This window comes from Limanda limanda, chromosome 5 (genome assembly GCF_963576545.1).
Source record: "Limanda limanda chromosome 5, fLimLim1.1, whole genome shotgun sequence".
Lineage (NCBI taxonomy): Eukaryota > Metazoa > Chordata > Actinopteri > Pleuronectiformes > Pleuronectidae > Limanda > Limanda limanda.
Genome location: NC_083640.1, coordinates 28,479,071 through 28,502,221, shown reverse-complemented (window position 1 = coordinate 28,502,221; position 23,151 = coordinate 28,479,071). Strand labels below are relative to the sequence as shown.

The window sequence follows — 23,151 nt, the reverse complement described above, 5'->3', positions numbered from 1 at the left end:
GTCACACATCAACAGTTGTGGAGCTCATTCAAACGCCGATGCTTGTGTCACATGTCAGATTAGGCTGTATTAGATCAATGTGATGTCAGGACCGACACAATGTTATGACAGATCAAAATGCTATTTGGAGTTCAGCCAACTAATATTCCTCTTTTAATAAACTTGGCAAAGACAGAGGACATGAGCCTCAGACCGACTTACCACTGACTGCAGGAAACATGGCTGTGAATGTAATGAGATCTATTTTTACCACAATAACAGGAAAATATTTGATAGCAGGTTGGTGGGAGCACATCAACTGATACTGTTTCAAATCGCACACGAAGTATAAATATCTTTACCTTATGTCTAATTTATCTTTGATTTTTAGATTTAATGGGGCCCACTAGTGAGTTTTGGAAAATGACGTGACGAATTTCATCAGACTGCAACTCAAATTGAGAAGAATCTGACTCACCAACCCACTGAGGATCTAGCTTTAATTATTTCTTGTGTATGCAGGGAACCTCTGTTGTTATTATCATACCCTCTGTTCTCTTCTATTATTTCTGTGTCAGTTGCTGTGTGTGAGTATACACATCACTAATGGATACAATCTGAAATAGTGGTGAAAACAAATCAACAAGAGTGCCTGGGACATTTCCAGCATTATAAGACAGACAGAGAAGAGTAAAATAACAAATCAAAAAGTAGACATGGAAAATTTAAACTAAACGTGATGATGATCTTTACACTGACAAAACAGACTAAACAAAGAGATGTTTAGTGTGGTAATGTTGAATCATTAACAGCCACATAAAGGCTGTGTCCAAAATCTCTAATGGTCTTCTACATAGATATCCCAAAACAGTGAGGTAGTGAATGAGTGGGTGAAATAAGCATAGTTTGTATAACTGTGTATTGAGCTTCCTTGGACTTATTGTGAAAACCAAACTTACTTCATTCCATTATCTTCTTCTGATTTCTTCCCCGAGTGTGATTTCCGTTAGAATTTACTTCAGATTTTAGTCGTAGTAGATTTGCTTATGCCACTCACCGATCATCCCACACAGATACATTCCCTCCTCCTCCTCCTCTAAGCTCATGTGTGAGGTCAGAGGACAGGGTTAGCAGAAGGACAGTCACTTGATGACTGCAGCACTTTTGATGACCTGTGCTGCCTCAGGATTAAACTCTGTCCTGTGTGGTTAATGTCCTGTAATAGTCGTTGGCGCCCCCCAGCGACAGTTATGGGAAATTACACCCGGATCAGGTGGAAAGTCAGCTGATCCCACCACAAACAGGAAGCGACAGTTCACCAGTCTGCTCATTGGAAAACAGCTAATTCACTTGTGCTATTGTTTTATTGAAAAAGAGAAGGCGCTGGACGCGAGAGAGGATGTTCGTCGGAGACGATGAAGAAGGAGACTTCTTGTCTCCGTCAGGAGGGTGCGTTTGTTTATGTGTTTTTACCCACCATGCTAATTCTCTTAGCCTATGGGCTAACTAGCTTGCCTCCTTTAGCTAGGGTTAGCTTTGCTCGTTGATGGGCCACATTTCACTTTAAATTGAAATGTAAAGATGATTTCGACTGCCTCGGTAAGTAGTACTGTTACAGTGGACTAGTTAAATTCAATTCAGCTTAAACTGTCTGCATGAATTGATTCAGTAGATGTTTTTGACGTGCCTTTGTTGTGTCTGTAATTCTGTTGAATCACTTCAGACAGATGTCGCAGTATAAAGACTAAGTCTGTGTGTAATTAGACTCCTGACATTCATTCTGCTTGGTGAGAACCCCCCCCCCCCCCCCTCACTAACCTGCAGGAGATATGAATATAGTTGAAAGCTAATTTCTAATTCCAGGACTGATGCCATGTCAAAGTCAGTGTTTTTAACAGCAGCCAACTTGACAGAAACAGTATTGAACACATGTGTTTTTAATCTCATTCATTCATCATCTGCACCTGAACAGAAGCTTAATTTATGTCATTAGTAACAACTGTGTTTACAGTGTCATGTCAAAATGGCTGTGGGGAGAAAATGTGTATTAAGAGGATTAGGTGTGTGAAAAACCAAACAGTGGCTGATTATATCAGATATATTTAAACACTGAACTCATATCCACCACATCTCTGGTCCCCTGATCACAGGCTTCCCCTAACCCTGTAGTGTGCACAGTAGTTTGTATGAATGAGGCTTCTTAGCCTGTCTGACACGTCCCACAGTGCTGACTTGAATGTGTCAGCACCTTGGTCTAATTAAACTAGCCTGACTTCTATTGCAGCTGTGATCACTTGATGGGACCAAGATACATGACAATACAATAGGTGTACTGTGTCAATCCACATCTTGCCCTAGCTTTAAATAGAGTAATACTATTGTTATTAATTGTGCATTCACTTGCTCCTCAGAAAGCCCCATTTCACTTTCATGTGAAGTCATTATTCCAACTTTGGTGCGTTCATGTGCTTTGAAATCAGAATGTGGAAAGAACCCAAATGCTGTAAACAAAATGTGTTTATTTATTCGCACAACACTCACATCTCTTACAATATATGCATAATCATAAAGAGTAATGAAAAAGGTGTGACAGGCGTACAGAGGATTTAAAATGTATGCACATTTTGTATTGATGGTGCTAGGTGCTTGTGAGAGATGGATGTTTTAAAAAAACAAACATTTTACAAGTCACATTAAAAGATATTATTTAACGGTGAATGTAAAATAAGAATATAAGTGAAGATGTCAGCAGCTCTGGAACTCGTGCACCAACATATTTCATCTCTCTGAGTGGACATTCTGACTTCAGATGGCGTTCAAATAGAGTTTCCATCTTTACCATCTCAGATACACCTCTTTTCAAACTGTGATCTATTTGTCACGATACAGACTCTCATGCTTATTATAAACCTCACCTCACAGTTATCTGCCATTCAGTGAGAGTTATTCAGTTGAAGCTTTGCCCTATTCTCAGGCTGACCACTGAGCTGTACTTTTTGCAACTGTTTGTGTGTGAGCTGGTGGACTAAACAACCAGTGTAGGGCCTGGCCGATAGGGAGGAGTGGTCTGGCGGCTAATTCCTCTCACATGCTGCTTGTTAGACGAGGAAGGAGAAGGCCTCCGCCCCAGCCCATCTCTGCTCAGCGGAGACCCAACACTCAGTCGGAGCTCCTCGGTTTCTTCTGCTATGCTGTTGAATCTACCATGGTGGTGTGACTGCACTGAGGGGACGAGAGGTCAGGGGGGGCCTAGGTCAGAAGCGTGGAGCGATTATCAGAAGGATTTTGACTAGCACATGCTAACAGATAGCTTCACCTCATCCCAGCTCCTTGCCGTTGGAGATGAGGGCCTCAAGGCTTTCAACATGTCATTCCTTGGAGATGCCAGTGATTACAAGTGGAAGGAGTTCCAGGGGTCAGTACGAGGCAGCTGGGCAGTTTTTCAAGCCGTCTTGTTTGGAAACCAGGAAAACTCGGAACTATTGGTCTCATCTTGAATGTTTCGACAATGTTACAGCATGCTATGGTCTTGTTGGAGCTCAACATGTAGATATTTATTTGATTAGCTGTTGATATATATTTCAAGCAAAAACATTGTTTTTAAGTGTACAGATTTTCTCCTTTTTAGTTTTGGGATCAGTGTAAGACATAAATAATAAGTATGCAAGCTCACTTTTGTCCTTGAAAACTGTGGTTTGACAAAAAAATAATCATATTGCATGTTCTATGAACCAGTTTATCGGAGCATCTCACACTGATTGTTTTCAGTATATGGAGTTATCTTAGTTGTGACGGAGCATGTCACGTAGCTGCATCATGCTGGGCAGGCTCCACAATTTGAACACATCTTCTTTGTCTCTGGAAAATTGCAATGGCCATTTTTCAAAAATGACATTTCGTCACATCTATAGACTAAATGATTCATCATTTACCAAAATAAAAAAAGAACTGACCAGTTAATGAATAATGAAAACATTGCTAGATGGAACTTCTACAGTTTTTGTGGCAGGCAGATACAGTAACTGCTGAAATCCCCCAAAAGTGGATGAATGGTCTGTATGAGCAGCTTTTACCTGGTGTTAGGGAACAAGCCTGAGTCAAGAGTCAGTGCTGTTTCAAAAGTCACAAATTATACCTCAGGGCGTTTTTACTCTGCGTGTCATACACTAGATCATACGTCTAATTGCAGATAGACATAGATGATCTTTACTGTCACTTCTTCTCTTTGCAGGGCTAAGTTGGCCTCCCTGTTTGGTCTAGATCAGGAGGCAAGTAAGGGGAACGAGTCATTTCAATATACAGCTCCCAAACAGCCCAGGAAGAGCTCCACTCCAGGTAGGATCATCACAAATAGATGTGAATACATGTTTTACAAGGATGAGGATTTAAAGTGAATATTTCTGTCTGTTCATAGTGCCACCCTCCCAGAAACAAGCTTCACCGTATGGAGCCCCAGCTGTGCTATTCGCCACAGCCGTCCAAGCCTTCAGATAGTGAGCCCCCTGTTTCTTATTATTTGAACGTCTTTTCTGATATTGTTCGAAGTACTTCTCAAATTTTTTTTTAAATGTGAAAAATCAATGGGCTGCAAATATTCACTCCGCATAAATAAACTTTTTTTACAAAGCTGAAGATTTGATGGTAATTTCTAGAAGTCAATCTGCCGAATCATCTTTTGTCAAGTCAAAAGCTTTTCTACCATTTTTGTCTTGCACAGTATTAACGGACAGTATGTGAAGCAGGGCAAGCTGGGAGCAGCCGCACTGGGCAACCACACAACAAAAGAGGTTGGAGCTTTGCTAACTGGTCACTTGTTTGAGATTACTGGTTTGACTTTGGAGTTTTTTGAATAATACTCCTCATCTTTTCTTTTCTACAGTACAAACTGCTTCTGTACTTGAGCCAACAGAAACAAGTGACCACTGCCAAGATTCACATGGGCTTTGTTTTCACGGTGAGTGAACACACACAATTGAGTACATGCGAACAAACAGATAATGGGATGCATCAAAGGAATATCATGCTTTGCCGATTAGTCTTTCATAAAGTTGGGAAGGTTACAAAGTATGGAAGTACATTTGGATCGTTTGTAGGTGTGAAAAATTGCATCAACACTGAGCAAAGGCCTAAGTTTGTGTACATGTTTTTAAATAGGTATAAAACACCTTTGTAATGTTGCACTGATTGTTTTATTGTCGTACACTGTGCCATATTCAGCACTTTAGTTGTTTAGTGTAAAAACGGTATATTTTATAGATAAAGAAAATGAGACCTTCATCCTAGACAAATTCATCACAAACATTGAGCTTTTAATTCTGTCTCTCAATATCATATCAGTTCCTGCTCTGCAGGATTATTATCTGAATAGGAAATCAAATTCTTTAATTGTGAGGATTTTTTTGGTCAAACTTATAAACTTGTTAAAATAATGACAATTAAGCATTTACAAAGTCTATGTCACACTGTAGCCTCAATATTAGGCTGTCCTTGTGTTCCTGTGTTTATTTGGTGGTAAACACAGCAACTGAAACCAAAAATGAAAGGTCATGACACAATATATTTCTCCTCCAGGAAAAGCAAGTTGCTTTGTAAATTAGCTGATCATTGTAGAAAACTGATACACTGTGAACTCAAGTTTTCCGTTGTCATGTCTGTTCTGTGTTCATGACCACACGTTATTTTGCTCCTGCAGGTACAACCTAACCATTATTGCACTTTTTATGATGACCAGAGGCAGAACTGGTCCCTGATGTTTGAATCAGAAAAAGCTTCATCAGACTTCTGCAAGGAGGTCAGTGACACGGGAGCAGAGCTACCGCTTTTAGTCAAATACAGCTTTTATTTGACTAACAGAGCGAGTATGTGTTGATGGAACAAGGTCCACAAGTTTCAGGATTGATCGTTAAAGGCCCTTTATCAATCCAACATACTCAGGATTCAAGGTAACGCCAATTATGATGAACTTACTTTCTTTTTTGTGCACTAGGTATGCTTAGCAAAAGTGAACAGTGCAGCCTCTTTAGATGCTGTGGTGGTTCAGGATCTGAGTCTTGGGGAGGGCCAGGGGGTGGAGAATGGAGACTCCCTGGAGGTGGTGTACACAGGCTGGCTCCTGCAGAACCATACCATCGGACAGGTCACACAGCTCCTCCATTGTAGATTAATTTGCAATTATTTGATCTCCAGTTCTTGTGAATTTTCTTGACATGTGAAGCTCAACTTACACGTTTTTCAAATATAATTTTAGATGTTTGACTCCAACCAGGACAAAGACAAGTTGCTCCGACTGAAAATTGGAGCTGGAAAAGTGATCAAAGTGAGTCAGAATACTAGCTCTGAATAAGAAAAGCAGCTTCAGTCCATTCATACTTATGAACAACCATTCATCAAATGATCTTTATAATTCTTGAAAATATTCCAAATTATTTATTTTCTTCTGCTGCATATTAATACATTTAATTTCAATATATTATGTTTATTTATTAACCTTTTTAATTACTAATTGCTCAACACAGGGTTTTTAAATAAACTATCCTAGCCTCAAATGAGCAGCATCATGATCATCACCATCATATTATATTATCACGTTCTTTCCTCATTATCGCTCTGCCTCTCCTCCTCTGTGTGAGCAGGGCTGGGAGGAAGGGATGCTGGAGATGAAGAAGGGAGGCCACCGCCTTATTGTCATCCCACCGAACCTTGCCTACGGATCCAAAGGAGTCCCCAACTGTGTCCCGGCTAACAGCACTCTTATTTTTGAAGCAGAACTTCGGCGGGTAACAGCCACTGAGCAATCTTTGTACTTCCTTGCCTCATCTGCTCTAGTTGTTAACATTCTCCAACATCCAAGAGGAGTCTGATGTCACATTAATCATGTCTACCCTACATCGGTAAAGTGAAATATGTTCTGCTTGTTTTGTGCTTTAGGTGAAGTTTTCCAAGGACAGTGGCTCTGATCGGGCCAGTGCCAGCTCCAGAGACTCTGCTGCTCCTTCCCCAGCTCCCAGTGTGGAGAATCTGACCCCAGAGTCTGCAGTACAGATGACTGTCTCAGGCCCAGGCAGACCAGGGTGAGTTCGGCAATAGCTAACAACATTTTCCTTAACTTTTAACACGTAGCCTGGTTTGTCTCTGACCTTTCCTGTTTTATATTGTTTTTTTCCAGGGAGCCACAACTTCGTGCAAAGTCAAACTCTCTCAGTGAACAGCTGGCAGTAAGCACAATCACTTATTTTCTTTCCCTCTCAGGGAAGCATTTCAAAAAAATTATTGTATGCAGTTATTTCATAGCTGTGTTGTGTCAAATTCTTTTTAATCTTCAGAATCCAGATGCTTCTAAAGCCAAGCTGATTTCTCGCATGGCAAAGATGGGTCAGCCCATGTTGCCCTTTCTGACAGGAGCGGCCAGCCAGCCTGAATCCAGTGACTCTGAGCTTGAGGTAGGAATTTTTATAATGTGTTTTTTATCTGAAGATCTTAAAAGGGAAAAAAGGTGATACTATGTGGTTTTTATTATTGATAAAAAAAAAAACATGAGATAATCTAATTTCTGTTTGTATTTATGTACTCATCTTAGCCATAGAACTCAATTGTTTTTCAAAAACTGTTAAAAACAAATCAGTGAGCCACAGTGCTGCAAATGTCAAAATAGTTTTTGAGCTTTATGGAATTATTTAGCCTTTAAAACAGATTAATTACAGAAAGTGTTGAGATTACTGCTGGTTTGGGTCTTTTCATCGATCTTATTAATTGTTGACACAAAGAAAAATATAGCTGGAAGCCTTGGAGACATCATAGAAAATACCAGCTCCCATTTACAGAAAAGCTCAAGGTGTAAAAGGAATAATCCTTCATCATAGCAAAAGTCAGCTGAGCCCGTCAGCTGCATCATGTGAAGTTTTGCTCAGAAAATAAAAAGAATCGTAACCAAGAATCTGGATCAGTTTTGGCCTTCAACAAAATGAACATAACAAACATAAAAGGGTAACTTTCAAATTTAAATTAGTTTACATCTTATAATGTGCTGAAATGAAAAGCTAAACAAAGGATTGTGGTACAAAGGTATTTACTTTACTCCCTTTACTAAGAAACTGTTGAATGGTTGATGGATCTATTAGGTTTTTTTAGGTTTCAGTTCAGTTATATATTAAACATAAAAAATATGATCAAATATTCAATTCTACAAGTATACTTCAAACGTAAAGGTATTCAAATTAAAATGATATAATGGAGACATACAATAACTTCACATGTTGCTGAATGGTCAACTTCAGACTTTATGATATTTTATTTGGTTATTATCAATTGATTATCATAGTTGTTATTGATATTGTGGTAATCTATGAGTGGACAAACGGCTTCAGTATAACCAGCAATAATCTTTTCCCAGCAGATATGTTGACTTGGAAAAACATATGCTATCTATCCAAGCATTAGTAAGCTTCAACAGTGAGCCAGCAAGAAGAATACCATGGCTTTTAGACCTTTTCTCAGTAGCTTCAGAAAAAATTAACTATTTATTTGAAAGTATGAAGATGTTTCTCCTGATTTAAAAAAAAAGTTTTCCAGATAAATAACCCAGCTCACACATTTTGTTATTTATCAGAAAGGAAAGCCAAAAATTTCAAAAAAAACTCTCACAGCTGGTGTGTTACTAAGTTTCTGCCACTCTGCGTTGATCTCCAGGACACCAGCGGCAGCAGAGTGAAGGATCGGCCTTTAGCTTCATCTCCAGTGCAGATTTCCACTGCTCCAGATTCAGCACATGGTGAGCTTCTTCTTATTCCTCTTATATGCATTTATTCTGTATTACAAAGGAAATAATTTCTTATGATGGTGTACAGCATGTTGCTTTGTACGTGACCTAAATTCTTCCCCCCCAGTACATCCTCATCCTCACACTGCTCCAGCTTCTACCTTACTTCCTGTTATGACCACTGTTGCCCCGCACCCTGGCAGCAACCATGCCTTTCAGGTGAGTTTTCACCACATTTCTTACCAACATATCAACAGTATCAACATGACACAATGAAATCAAACCTGGTAATATCAGTGCACTATGTTGTTTCGTAGCCCTACTACAATCAGACCTCTATGGCTCAGTCTCAGCTGCAGCCTTTTGGTCAGGTCTACCCTGCACAGAGTGTCCCGTATACAGGTAAGAGCATTCATTTCAATCACAAGGCAGCCATTATAATCAAACCAAGAACGTTGGGTCTGTGACACAAATATTTGTATAGAGAAAATACAATTTTAATTAATACAAATTAATAATCATCTCAACTTCCCCCCCATTGCATAACATAAATTAAACATATCGCAGATATACATGGAAGAGGAAAGCTTTATGATATATACTGCAGGCAGCCATCAGAGGGCGATCAAGATGATTTGACTTCACCTTTAGGGAGCTGTCATCTTCATAGACATAGTCTATTGTTTCAGCCACATTACACTCAGGATTATGTTGTCTACTCCAGGCTCCAGTGATGTGACTTCCTTCTTGATGACTGAAGCACGCCAGCACAACACAGAAATCCGGTTATCTGTTGGAAAAGTGGCAGATAAAGTAGATCAACTGGCCTCAAAGGTAAAAAAATGTGCACATGTGCAATGTGCAAATGTGCAAGAATCAGTTGAAGATGTACTTTTAACAAAAAGCACATACACATGGTTCTTGTCTCATTTAACTTCAACAGATAGATGACCTTCAAAGGCAGGGAAGTGTTCCAATGGGTGTTTCTAGTATGTCGATGGAAACCTCCATGATTGTACACAACATCCAAAGAATTGTGCAGGTACACACCTGAAAATACTGCATCACATGTTTCTGAGACTTTGCTACTAGCGTTTTTTCATCAGCTCTTTTATAACAGTGTGCTGGGACGCTTTATTCAAATCAATCTGAAAACTCTCATTTTGTCTATAGGAAAATGAATGTTTAAAAAAGGAAGTCTTTGACAAAAGCTCTCGCATTGAAGAGCAAAATCGAAAGATTGGGGAGCTCATTAACCAGAACCAGAGGTGAGTCAGAAAAGACAAATGGTCACAATTATTGTTGACCAGAACATCATTGTTTCACATCATCATGAACAGAAATATAAATGATCTTTCTCTCATGTTTGGATCAAATAATGATCAAATTAAAAAATGCGTTTTTTTCTTTTAAACACACATTAACATCTCATACAATTTCCAATGAAATATTGCTGGATAGTGTACTTAAAATCTGTGGATTAAAACCCCTAACTGATATAACTAGAAGGGCACTCAACAGTCCCATTATGAAGCCACATTTAAATTCACTAGTACCATTTATTTGGATCTGCACCAAATTGTGCACTCATAAATATATAAAATATATATAAATATTAGTCCCCTAAACATAATGGATATATTTTCATCAAGATCTTTGAAATATTCTATGGTAAACCAACACAAGTGTTGAAGAACACCCTATCTCTCAACAAAGTGAATACAAATCCTGGATCAACCACCTGATCTAGAGCCACACCAAAATGAAAAGTTACATGCTACCACTTCCAGGAGTTTTTGCGTAGTCCTTCTAACTAACAAACAAATTTATTTTGCTCAAAACATAGCTTGCTTGGCGGAGGTAACGATAACGATTTTATCTTTGTGTACTTTATATACTTAAGGATTTTTCTGCTGGCCAGTATCTGATCTTGTATTAAAAAGTGTGAGGTCAATGTAATGTGGAATTGCTGTGCTTGTCCAGGTACATGGAGCAGAGTAACCTGCTGCAGGAAAAGAGAAACGACTCCCTTAAGTCGTCCAGTGAACACAACCAGGCCAGAATTCTACAGGCTGAGCAAGACAAGGTGAGTGTCTGGCTCTAGTGCTGAAAAGGGGAATAACTAATCTTTCAGATGGATAATACTCTCTTTCGCTGCATAGTTTTTCAGAGGATAATTGTGTGTGATGCACACACATCATCACATACTTTATATAGTGTTGTGCTTGTGCCTTCAGACTGTAAACATTTTCCACATATCACAGAGGAAGATTCATCCTGTCACTGAGTTTCAGATGTTGTATGTTTGAGGTAGTTTAGAAACAGTCCCATGGAACATTGTCCTGCTGGAAGTAGCCATTAGAAGATGGTACACTGTGTCCATGAAGGGATGAACGAGGTAACTAACAAGCAATGTTTGATTGGTAAGGGATTAAGACCAAAACGTGTGTCAAGAAAACATTCCCCACATCATCACACCACCAGCAGTAGTCTGGACTGTTGACAGGTTAGCTCCATTGATTCATGTTTTTGCATCCGTTGTGACTCTGCCATCTGCTGCCTAAGCAGAAGATTCATCAGTCTTCAACTGTCCAGTGTTGCTGAGTCTGTGTCACTGCAGCCTCACATTTCTATTTCTTGTCATCCACCCCGAGGTTCGACACATTCATTGCTAGAGGTTTATCTGCTCACCACAGTTGTAGAGAGGGATGCCTGTGTTACTGTGGCCTTTATGTTCACTGATACTAGTCTGACCATTCTCCTCTGACTCGCTCATCAACACTGAACTGCTGCTCACTGGATGGCTTTGTTATTGGTTCCATTCTGAGTGAAAAACACACAACAGTCTCTCACAACCAACACTCAAACCAACAATCATGTCACATTAAGTCACTGAGTTCACAGGTTGTCATCATTCTGATGTTTGATGTGAACATGAACTGAAGCTCCTGACCTGTATCTGCAGAATGTTTAACACTAAGCAGGTAGGTATTCCTAATGAAGTTCTGAGTTGAAAGCAAAGAAACAGATGTAAGGTGGGTGCAGGGGCTATAAGTTGTAGTTTGGTGGGAGGGGTATTTAATGAGTAAAAAGTATAATCCTGGCCTGTGGTGGAGGCTGCACCAAGTCCTCCTTTAAATATCCCCCAGACCCTCACTGTAGGGCCTAATGATTGCCTGTGTGCGTGTATGGGATGTAGTTTAGCACCCACCCTCTGCCTGGGGTCTTAAAAGGTTGACTAGGGCAATGCAGGCTACTAATCCACATACACTGGGCTTGATGGGTAGTGGTTAGAGATGAGGGAACGAGAACAAGCGAAACAAAGCCAAACTAAGATTTTTTTTCCTCATGTGTCAATAAAAGGTTTTAATCTCTTTTATTCATATTTTGAGACTGGCACGAATTATCATATTTGGGGATTATGATAAAAAGATAAGGTTTGGTATTTTCTCAAGTATATGATTTCTGTTTCCGATAACATCTGATACTAATACTAAGGACTCTAATCTTTGCGAATTGCACTCTGCCGGTTTTTTTGTACTGCTGAGGAAAATCTAGCATTTACTACTCTCTCTTCTCAGCCTGCACTGCCTCAGGACCTGGGCTCTGGTCAGGTGAGCCTGTTTTCCTCTGAGTACTGCTACCAGACCAGGGTCAAACAGTATTTGCAAAGTAAGAGACAAATTGGAATGGTGTAACTTCTCCAAAGGTTTACTCAGGAAGAAAAACATGCTCTTTGTGACCAAAATAGTTGAAATGATTTATTTACATGGAGCAAAAACACCCAAGTTCTTGAGTAATGGTCAGTCCACAAGTCACAAGTCACCTCCTCTCACTGCCAGAAAGTTTATATTCTTTGCAATCATTTCACATTCACTTTGCCATTCTGGGACCAAACCACTGATCTGATAATCTTGTCTGCCCCGATTACCGCCCAAGTCCAAACATGCTGCTCGAAATACCTAGTATTATATGCAACTACTATTTGACCCAGGTCTAAATGCTTTCACTGGAATAATGTGTTCACCATTCATTTGCATTTTAACAAAATTTCCTATTTTCTTATTCCTGTCCATGTCCTTTCCCATTAGTCATTACTCTTTTTTTTCTTCCACAGGTTCATGCTGATCACACCACTATCACCAGTAGCCACTCATCCAGGCTCTCAATGTTTAGCTACACTGTCTGTTTGTGCTCTGTGATTTCCTATAGCTTCTTACTGCCGCTGTCCTCCTGTGTCCCCATCAGGTTCGTCTGACGGAGGATCTGGCTTCATCCTCAGCCCGGCTGTCTGAGCTGCAGCTGGAAGCTACTTCCCACCGGCAGAAGGCTGTGGAGCTGCAGAGTAAACTGAGCTCAGTGCTGCTGGATACTGAGAGTCAGGGCAAGTGCATCACTGCCCTGGAAACAGAACTGGAAGGTTTGTCTATTATTATTATTATTATTATGATAAAAAAAAAATTTGAGAGGAATTCAACACCAAAAACGACTTCATCAAACTTACATACTACAGTGGCAACAGTACTGTATGTGGTTACACTTATTAATAGGTTACCATTTGCCCAGTTCTCCATATGTGTTTAACAAATCCTGATATATAATGTCTTAGCAAACCAAAACAACCCAGTTAATGTTTTTAAAAGCTCAGTAGTTTCCTAAAGCGGCTTGTCACTTTAGTTTTCGGCTTTTTACTGGTTTACTTAAACAGGAGGAGGAGGTGTGGACCTATTTGTTGTGACTATTTTCAGCAGCAGATTAATCCACCTTTTGTGCTTTATTTGTGGCAAGATTGCTTTTTCGGGGTTGATTTGGATCGAAACCATGATTCACACTCACTGCTTTGTTTGATCATATCAGCATTTTTCTGTTGATGCCTTGAAGGAAAATTAGTTCATGATCTAAATAACAGATTTGATTGATACCCGTTTTAACAAGCATAAGAACACTTTGCTTTAATAGCACACAGTATCCTGGAGCATAAAAGGCTAAGGACTTTGTGAAAAAAGAATGATGCAACAAAGCTATGTTTATGTGGTTCAGAGCTGAAGGAGACAGCAGAGAGGACACAGGCCCAGTACCGCTCAGAGAGGCAAAGACGCAAAGAGACAGAGCTGAGGGTCAACAACACCGAGGAGGAGCTGCAGGACCTAAGGACTGATAAAGAAGGTCTAGAACGAGTAAGTTTACTTCTTGTTCATGTCCCTCTTCCTCTTACTGTTGTCGAGGTTTAAGGGCAGAAGATGTTGCACCTTTTTAAGTCCTATGAGGCAAATTGTGATCTGTGAATATCTGCTATATAGATAAAATTGGATTGATTGTTTAATAAAAAGTAATCACAGGCTGACCTTACTACAATGTTATCACTTAAACTCATAATGTGGCTCAGTAGTGTGTATGGCCTCCACGTGCCTGTTTGCACTCCCAACAACGTCTGGGCATGATCCTGAAGAGACGGCCGATGGTGTCCTGGGGGAACACCTCCCAGACCTGGATCAGGGCATCAGGTCTGACAATTGCTAAAGGATTTGATCCCGGTACCTAACAACAATTATTGGCCATGACATGGAGGTCTATGCAATATGCCTTCCCAGACCATCACTGACCCACCGCCAAACCGGTCATGCTGGATGATGTTACAGGAAGCATGACGTTCACCACGGGGTCTACAGACTCTTTAACTCCTGTCACATGTGCTCATTGTGAACCGGCTCTCATCTTTGAAGAGCACTGGGCGCCAATGGCTGACCTGGTTTCTATTTCTGTCAGATTGGTCAGAAACATGCACACCAGTAGCCTGCAGGAGGTCATTTTGTGGGGCTCTGGCAGTGCTCCTCCTGTTCCTCCTCGCACAAAGGAGCAGGTACCGGTCCTGCTGCTGAGTTGATGCCCTTCTACGGCCCTGTTCAGGTCTCCTTGTGTAACTGCTGGTCTCCTGGTGTCTCCTCCATGCTCTTGAGATTGTGCCGGGAGAGACAGCAAACCTTCATTTGACCGTATGGATGTGCCATCCTGGAGGAGCTGGACTACCTGTGAAACCTGATCAGGCTAAAAGGACTGCCTCATGCTACCAGTAGTGACAAGGACACTAGCAGAACACAAAACTAAAGATGAGTCAGTCAGGAAGGATAAGGAGAGAGCAGCTGTCTTTGGCCACCACATGCAAAACCGTTTTCTTTCAGGGGTTGTTTTGCTTTTGCTTCTCCATTGCACCTGTTGTCACTTTAATTTGCACCAAAGCTGGTGAAATTGATTAACATCATTCCGATTGAGTTCCTTAAAGTTTATCTGACTTGGTTTTATACGGGGATGATTAAGTGTTCCCTTAATTTTTGGTTGTCATGTATAATCTGACTGTGTGTTTCTGTCCTTTTTAAGACACTTTTGGAAAGGAAGAAGAAGTGGCAGGCGGAGCGTCAACGTCGGGACGAGGAGGTGGAGGAGCTCCGCAAGAGCAGCCAGCAGGAGCTGGACAACCTCCGAGCTCAACTTCGCAAGGCTAGGACCAGCACTGACAATGCTGCATCTGAGCAGGTAACATTCAATGATAGGATACTGTAGGAACATGAATGATGATGATGAAGTGTTAATCTCAAGGGGCCACATTGTTAACATTGCATTACAAATATCTATTTGGCAATATATCTTCGTCCTAATTAATTAGATATGATTATCCATATGCTGGCATCATATATAGATATTTAGTTATTTATTTTAGCTTGGACTTTTTTCACTTTATGGCTGTTTTACATTGGAATTTTGTCATGTGCAAAATGATTAGTTACAGTGTGATTACTACTAAGATTTGATGTCCTTTTTACATGTTTCATCTCAATTTTTTGTCTGTAAAACTGGCACCAAATCACAATGAATGAATACACAAAGCCTGCTCTTTATCCTCTTTAAGGCAGTATCTATTTTTTTTAGTTAGACATGATGTATCATTATATGATTGTCTTCCAATATATCAATTTTCACAGAATAGCTAGACCGTGATATTATCGTTATCGTTGGCTTTGTATAGCGTATCGTATCCTGAGATACCCTGGGATTCCCACCCCTACATCAGACCACTGATGGAACACTTCCTGTATGTTTTGCAGTTGTCTCAGCTGCAGGCTGAGCTTGAGGAGGACTGGAAGGGGAAGTATGAGCACATGTTGGCGTCTGTTAAAGAGCAGCACAGGAGAGATCTGTCTGAACTTACAGAGCAGAGAGATGCTCTGCAGGACAAGTTAACCCAGCTACAGGAAAAGGTACGCAAGCCTGTCTTGATGCAACTTGTTTGGTCATAACCATTGTATACATTTACAATATGAAACCATTACTTTCATTGTTCAGTTCTACCTCACCTCTTGCCCAATGACAGCTGGGATGGGCTCCAGGTTTTTACTAAATTGTCCTGTAATGGAGATTTTTGATGAGATGTTTTCACTTAAAAATATTCAGGTTTTTGCAGCTTATAGTGTATTTTTTTAATTCAGTAGAGTCGAAGTTGGTTACATAGTGTGATCAATGTGAATACATGATGTTTTATTACCTTGCTTTTGGACCTTTTCGCTCTCAATAGTTTACTCATCTGAAGCAGTCAAGGGATTCGGAAGAGCAGATTTTGCTCCAGCACAACGGGCAGACTGAGGAGCTGCAGGCCCTTCAGGAAAAAGTAAGAATGAATGACTCGTCAGCTGATCCCTCTTAATACGTTAAATGATAGTAATTGCCAGGGAATGATGTCAGGGATGTCACTGGACTTTTGCAAGACATTGTATTTACATACAGAGTTGTTCTTCATTCTGTAGGAAAACATCAGCCTCTCTAGAGACACGAATTCGCACACACAAAAACAATCACTGTATGTTATTGTCTTTAAGTACACAGCCTTGGAGCAGCAAGCAGGAGCTGTAAAGGAGAAGCTTGAAAATAAAATGGCTGAACTGGAGAAGAAACTGGCAGAGCAGGAGAGTTCGGGAGACACTGCAACAGAGGTGAGGAGTCCTAGGTGGCAAAGATCACAGTTGATGTGTTGGTCACTGATATTTTTGTGGTCATCCTTACCAAGGTTACCTGGCCTGACGTTGTCATACTCATTATTCTAGTCAGAATATGAGTCTGATACTGCTCCATTGGGCTGTGATTATGGGGCGTGTTTCAACAGAACCAGGAAACAAAATGCCTCTTCGCTCAATTGGATAGACCTACAACCAATCAGAGCAACGTAGTATGTGACGTATGTCAAGCGACGCATAGTTGTTGTCAGTTGTCTGTTTCACGAGTTATTCACTCTAAATTTCACTCTAAATCAATGGAAATGCTGCTAATGCCGCTCGTATCTCCACCGGAGGCAAAGCCCCCAGGAAGCAGCTGGAGACCAGGGCTGCTTGTGAGAGCCCCGGCCGGCGGCGGCGTGAAGAAGCCCGCTACGGATCTCTCTCAGAGCCTCGCGACCGGCCTGGGACCGGCCCGGGACCGGCCCGGGACCGCGACCGGCCCGGGACCGAGGCTCTGAGAGAGATCCGTCGCTACCAGAAATCCACGGAGCTGCTGATCCACGGAGCTGCTGATCCGCACGCTGCGCTGCAGAGCTCCGCTGTCATGGCTCTGCAGGAGCCAGCGAGGAGGAGAAACGGCAGCTAATCGTTTTACACTTCCTTGTTGCTCCAACATTAACTACAACAGCGTCCCAACTTGTCTTTTTTGTCTCATATGTGCTGAGGAGCGTAGCGCCCCCCCACCCCCCACTCTCTTTTTATTTATATGACTGCTTGTGTGGCCGCAGCATCGGGGCCAGCTGATAAATTAAACTTTTTCCGAATCCCGTAGGTGGACGGTAAAAGCATCTGTTCGATCTACAAATGCCTTGATCGCGTTCCTCTGTTCCTCTTTCAAAATGAATGCGCTGTCGATGTCTGCTAGAACAGACTCAATGGCAGCATCGACACATCTCAGCTCTGCAGGCAGCGCTCTCTGGTGACGTGGTTGATTACGTCACTGTAGATCATCTGTCAATCATCGTATAAAGCCCGCCCTGACGATTTGATTGGATCGACCAGCTTCGGGTCTAACATAGTTTCTCCCCAACGGAGCGATGCCAGACCGAACTTCCCGAACAACAAATGTTGTGGGCGGGGCTAAGTTCGTCTGGCACCCAGGCTAAAGGTTACCTACAGCACACTTGGAAATATAACATCCGTTATAGGCAGCTATGGTAGAGGTGGTGAGAAACATGGCCAATCACATTCTCGTCTCTCAACCCTTTTAACATGTGTACACTATATTAACATTACTGATTATAAGGTTATGGCTATAATTTAAATTCATGTTTGAATTCTCTTGGACATGTTGATGAATTTACAATCAACATGTTTTTCATATGTAATAGTACAGATGGTAGGGATGCTACAATGATCCCTTAATATAGACATAACTCATATCTAGTTTTTTTATGTTTGATTATCTTCTGATGTCTTCTGATGTTGTTTTAGTCTAGAGTTGTATGTTTGAATGATACCTGACAATCCAGAGCGATCCGCAAATACATTATTTTTAAGATAACAGTCTTTTATTATTGTGTTTCTCAGTACCGACATCAGTTTATCTTTATTCTGTTTGTCTCGCATTAACGCCATGATCACAACACAACCTCTTTCTACACATGATCACATGTCATGCAGCATGTTTGAAATTGTGTTTGAAAAATGTTTAAAAGTGAAGATATGAGGAAAACATAAAGGGGGATATGTGATATAACAGAGGTTTCACCAAATGAAGTGACTAGAATATTATGGAACAAAGTGCCCTTCTTGTGAACACAGTGCATGGTGAGTCACCAAGTTACCAAACCAGCACAGTAGAGGAAATATCCACAGTGCATTGCAGGAACTTTTCAGTTTACCTCACTGTGCCAGTGTTTTGCACTACCAGTTCTGCCTACTGCAGCTCAGAGCTGAGGCGCAACTGTACTGAAGTTTGATAATTGATTTCTATAGAATTCTAGTGGTGTTAATGTGCCTTGACTTATCCTCTTTGAGCAATAATAGTAAGGCCATCTGTGTGTATCTGCAGGTGAAGCGTGTGATGAACGGAGTTTTTCATTCTCTGCGAGCGGAGTTTGACCTTAGTGAATCTTACTCAGGCCAGGCTGTGCTTGGGGTGATTGTCAGCACCATCAAGGTAGGTTAAGTCTTTTAAACAATTACAATACCTAAGCAGTCTTAAAGTGGCAGTCTGGAAAGCTGACTAAGTACATTTACCAAATGGACAATATAAGGATGGAAATAAGTGTCTCAGCTACTTCCAGTTTCTTAAACCAAGTGAAACTTGATTGTATTGGCTGTGATGGAGTTGGTTGACACTCACTGTTTGGCGTTGTAAAAGAGAATATGTGCTAATCATCTTTTGATTCAATCTTCAATCGTGTGGTCTTCTCCTTAGAATGTAACTCTACAGCTGCTCAGTGGCACACAAGGACCTTCTGTCCTTCCCAAGAAGGAAGAGGATGCGGAGGAACAGGAGGAAGAAGCAAGTGATGATGTGAAACAAAGTGAGGAGAAACCTCATCAGAATGTGCATGTGAATGGAGAGAGACAAGTCAAAGAGGAAGAAAAAGAAGAAGAACATGAGGCTGAGTTGAATTCTTACCATGTCAGTGAGACTCAAATGAATCAGGACATAGGGCAAGAGGAGACAGAGACATCAACTGAATCAAAGACACAAAGCCAATCTGAGACATTACAGGCCACTGATCTCCATCCAGTTTCATTCAGTGAAGGGTCACTTCAGGAGCCAGCGGAAGAAGCAGCAGCAGCAGAGAGTGAAGGACAGCAGGAGCAGGGAGAACAACCTGTTCCTGAAAGCCCAACAGAGTCCAGAGACTCCAACAAATCTGCACATCCAGATGATGGATCTGATCAGAGTTCAGCATCTGACGATGGACAGGAAAGTGCTGCAGAGAGCAGTGAGGTGGACAAGGAGAACATGGACAATAGAGAGCATGTAGAAGAAAAGAATGCTGCTCCTGAGGAATCTTTTGGACCCCCAGCCAACCCACCTCCACCACCAGACACAATTCAGAAGACCCCATGGTGAGTTGGAACATGAACGCTTACTAATACTGCACATTTATCTTAGATGTCAGTAAAATCAGATGAATATTCACTCAGAACAAAGTCTGGTGTCCAGTGGTTCCAGAAGAATAACTGATGGGATGGAGGTGATGCAGCATCCTATATAATACATGAATATATATATATATATATACTTTATGATAACACAACAATAGCAACACTAACACACAAACAATTCCAGGAGGACATTGATGTGGCCCAGGAGTCAACCGAGCCATCATTTCTTTTATTCATTTATTTTTCATCACAGCATTATTGAAAGCCCCACGACGTTTGGAACTGGTTTTCTTCCCACTGCAGAACCAAACAGCTGCTGCCAGATCTAAACGTTTACAAATCTCCAAGCTGAGCTGAGATGAGCTGATCAGAAACCAGCAGCAGCAGCAGCTAATGAATCTGAAAACGTTGACTGTGATTAGGAAGCCATTAAATAACATGTATGCTGTTTGCCCACTGTCAGATTTCATCTTGAGGGCCATAACTTTACTTTAGTATCTAGATTACAATTGTAACATATGTGTGTGCCCCCCCACACCCCCACATCTATTCTCATGTACATGTGTATTCCTTTAAACTAACAGTCTGTCTCTCAACCCCCGGTCTCTTTCTTCATCCCCATGTTCCTCTTCTCATTCTGCTTCACCGTGTATTTGTCCCCTCGTCCTCGGCTCTTTCTCTGCTATTCTCTCAGCCTGACTGAGGGAATTAGTGAGGAAAATGGATCGGAGCCATTTTTCCAGATCACAGCTCCTGCCAAACCCTCCGCAGCAGCCAGCGAGGAGGAAGAGGAGGATGAGATGGTAAGGGAGGATCTGTAGAGTTCGATCAAAGCTCTCAGATTTGATTCTGCAGCTGCCTCACCCCCCCTACCCCCCAGCTCCCCCCTTGTCTTTTGTCTCCATGTGAACTCAGTCAGGGAATTTTTTTATCGCCTTAAAAAAACGTAAACATCTATCAACAACATTTTGGACGGCATTCAATTTTTTATTTATCTCGCTTGTGTCCAGAGCTTGAAGGGCCGCCCACCACCCGCCCCTCTGTTTGGTGAAGAGGAGGATGACGACGATGATCTGGACTGGCTGAACTGAGATGGAACCAGAATAATTTAATTTTGCGTCTTAATTTCTGACTCTACAAACCAGACGCAGGGTGTTTGACCTGTTGTTTGTGCCTGGCGGAGCCGTTAGGATGAACGTCTGCACGTCTGAGTCCCGACGATCCACGATCTGATGCTGCAGTTATGGTTGGAACATGAAGTCTGTAAAACATGATTAAAAAGGCCACATCTGTTAGTGATGCGATTAAGTACCGAACCTTTACATGGCACTGTAGCAGAGTTTGTTGAATCAGCAGTAATCCTCTTATCAGACTGTACCACGTTTTTTAATCATTAGCTTGCTGCTTTAAGAGTAGAACTTTTACACGGTTTTGCTGACCTGAAATTGATTCCAGGAAATAAATAGCATTTATCTTTTCTTCTTCTGTTTTGTTGTGCGTGTTCTATCAGTTCTCTCTGTGATAATTAATCATTTGTGTTTAGTGTTCAGCCTTAAATACTGAACATGGAGTACGATGTCAAGGAAACAAAGTGCCATTCATTGGTAAACTAATTCAACAGTTTATAAAATATGGTGTACTTTTCTGTGTTTGGGATTTCTGCCAGAGACCAGCAAGGGGTGCTCAAGACCCTAGGAAAAGTTACTCTGTTGCTGAGCAACAGTAGCACCAACCATGAACAGTACCACACTGCTTAGAGTTGAGAGCCTGAAAGAAAATGTTTGATTCAGTCAAGACAAAGATGAGCTCCAAGTATTAGAACACTGACACTTACACAGAGCAAACATATGTTTCTGTTATGTTTTAGATCCACAGGTTTTCACCTTATCCAGCATGGAAATTCCATTCACTCATTAATTCAATGGACTGAAGCTTCAGCCCAAAGCGGGAAGAAGGAACTAAGTGCTAAATCTGTTCAACACGACAAAGTGTAGAGATCAGGTAAAGAAGTGATTTAACCATCAGTTACTCAAGAAATCACAACTAAGTAGACAGTGTTGAAAATAAAAAACAAACATACAGTATTGTAACGTTGACAGATGTAATAAAAATAATTTAGATGTAGCCATTAAAATAATAATTGATTGTAAATATTGAACTAAGAGCTAGAATATGTTCAATCATATGTAGATAGTGTTTCCTGCTTGGTGGTTTTGAACATTTTGATACATTTGTTCAGTCAAAACAATTTAGTGACATTATTAATCCAGTACTCTGTTAAGATGATATTTAAAACTGGAAATTCAATATGCCTGTTCTTCGACATGACTTCTGACGAGGTGGAAAAGAAGATGTGACATGGTCTGTGTTTATGGATTTGCAGCCAACCATGTGAGGATAAGTGTGTCACAAGAATAAAACAGGTGCTCTGTTGTTTCTATGTTAACTCTGTGCGAATGTGTTAAATGTTGCTGCCACGAGTCTGGGAAAGAATCATCTCTTTCCAGTAACAGGACCTGACGCTCTAGCTTCTGGTTTGCTTTCATCTCGCTCTGGCCGTTGAAGACACACAAGGTGCGTCTATTTGTGTTCTTTTATTGAAAACTTATTAAAAAACAAGACAAAATATGTATTTTTTATCGTCTGCCTCAAGTTCAGTATTAAAACCAAATACATAAAGAGAGAAATAAATCTAAGAAAATTAATAATCTCAAATATTTACTTATATATATTTAGCAATGCTTTCTAGTCAAGTTAAAGTGATATATTACAGAAATGTATCTCATTCATCTGATAGATCAAATTTGCTTTTGTCTATGCATTAATAATAAAACTTCCCTGATACCAAATCTATTGAAAACCAACTCTTAATTTCTGTTGACGACAGAAGCACCAAATGAGTGTGACAGCTCAATCTCCTGTTCTGGATATCACTCCAGACGGATTCACAGCGGATAAATATATGTTCCAAACTTTTAAACCCTCTTCTACAAAACATTCAAATCAACTTTAAATCTCAATCTCAAGATTCTTAGAAACAATGTAGAAACCGTCATAAAAGACACTTTTCAGTGATAAAGCTATCATCTGCAAAATTAATTCAGGTTTAACCCCTTAAGATGGTTGTTTTGATTATAATAAACAGTATCTGTCAGTCACCATTATGAACAGTAATTGCCGCTATGTGCTCCTCTCTTAATGTCCCTCTTAAAGTGCCATTCGTTACAGCTATAACTCTTGATTCAATTACAAAGCATTACAATCACATTTAGAAAAACCCTATAAATCCAAAGCAACCCA

General features: G+C 40.7%; 1 protein-coding gene across 2 annotated transcripts; it reads left to right on the top strand.

The window, feature by feature from the left end:
• Nucleotides 1-1,269: 1,269 nt before the first annotated feature.
• On the top strand, nucleotides 1,270-21,332 carry fkbp15b (FKBP prolyl isomerase family member 15b). 2 transcript variants are annotated; one of them, XM_061071047.1, is made up of 29 exons: nucleotides 1,270-1,428; nucleotides 4,211-4,314; nucleotides 4,394-4,472; nucleotides 4,697-4,766; nucleotides 4,859-4,933; nucleotides 5,672-5,770; nucleotides 5,966-6,115; nucleotides 6,227-6,295; nucleotides 6,612-6,755; nucleotides 6,907-7,049; nucleotides 7,145-7,193; nucleotides 7,302-7,418; nucleotides 8,665-8,746; nucleotides 8,862-8,953; nucleotides 9,052-9,136; nucleotides 9,459-9,568; nucleotides 9,678-9,776; nucleotides 9,908-10,002; nucleotides 10,718-10,820; nucleotides 12,983-13,154; nucleotides 13,775-13,911; nucleotides 15,110-15,265; nucleotides 15,835-15,987; nucleotides 16,302-16,394; nucleotides 16,603-16,716; nucleotides 18,794-18,901; nucleotides 19,163-19,812; nucleotides 20,546-20,654; nucleotides 20,862-21,332. In XM_061071047.1, the coding sequence occupies exons 1-29, from the start codon at nucleotides 1,379-1,381 to the stop codon at nucleotides 20,940-20,942; spliced, it is 3,588 nt and encodes a 1,195-aa protein (XP_060927030.1). In that variant the 5' UTR covers nucleotides 1,270-1,378; the 3' UTR covers nucleotides 20,943-21,332. The 2 variants fall into 2 exon arrangements, with proteins under 2 accessions (XP_060927030.1, XP_060927031.1); XM_061071048.1 differs by lacking the exons at nucleotides 1,270-1,428; nucleotides 4,211-4,314; nucleotides 4,394-4,472; ... (1 more) ...; nucleotides 4,859-4,933; nucleotides 5,672-5,770 and adding an exon at nucleotides 5,778-5,921 and having other exon boundaries at nucleotides 6,003-6,115.
• Nucleotides 21,333-23,151: the final 1,819 nt, after the last annotated feature.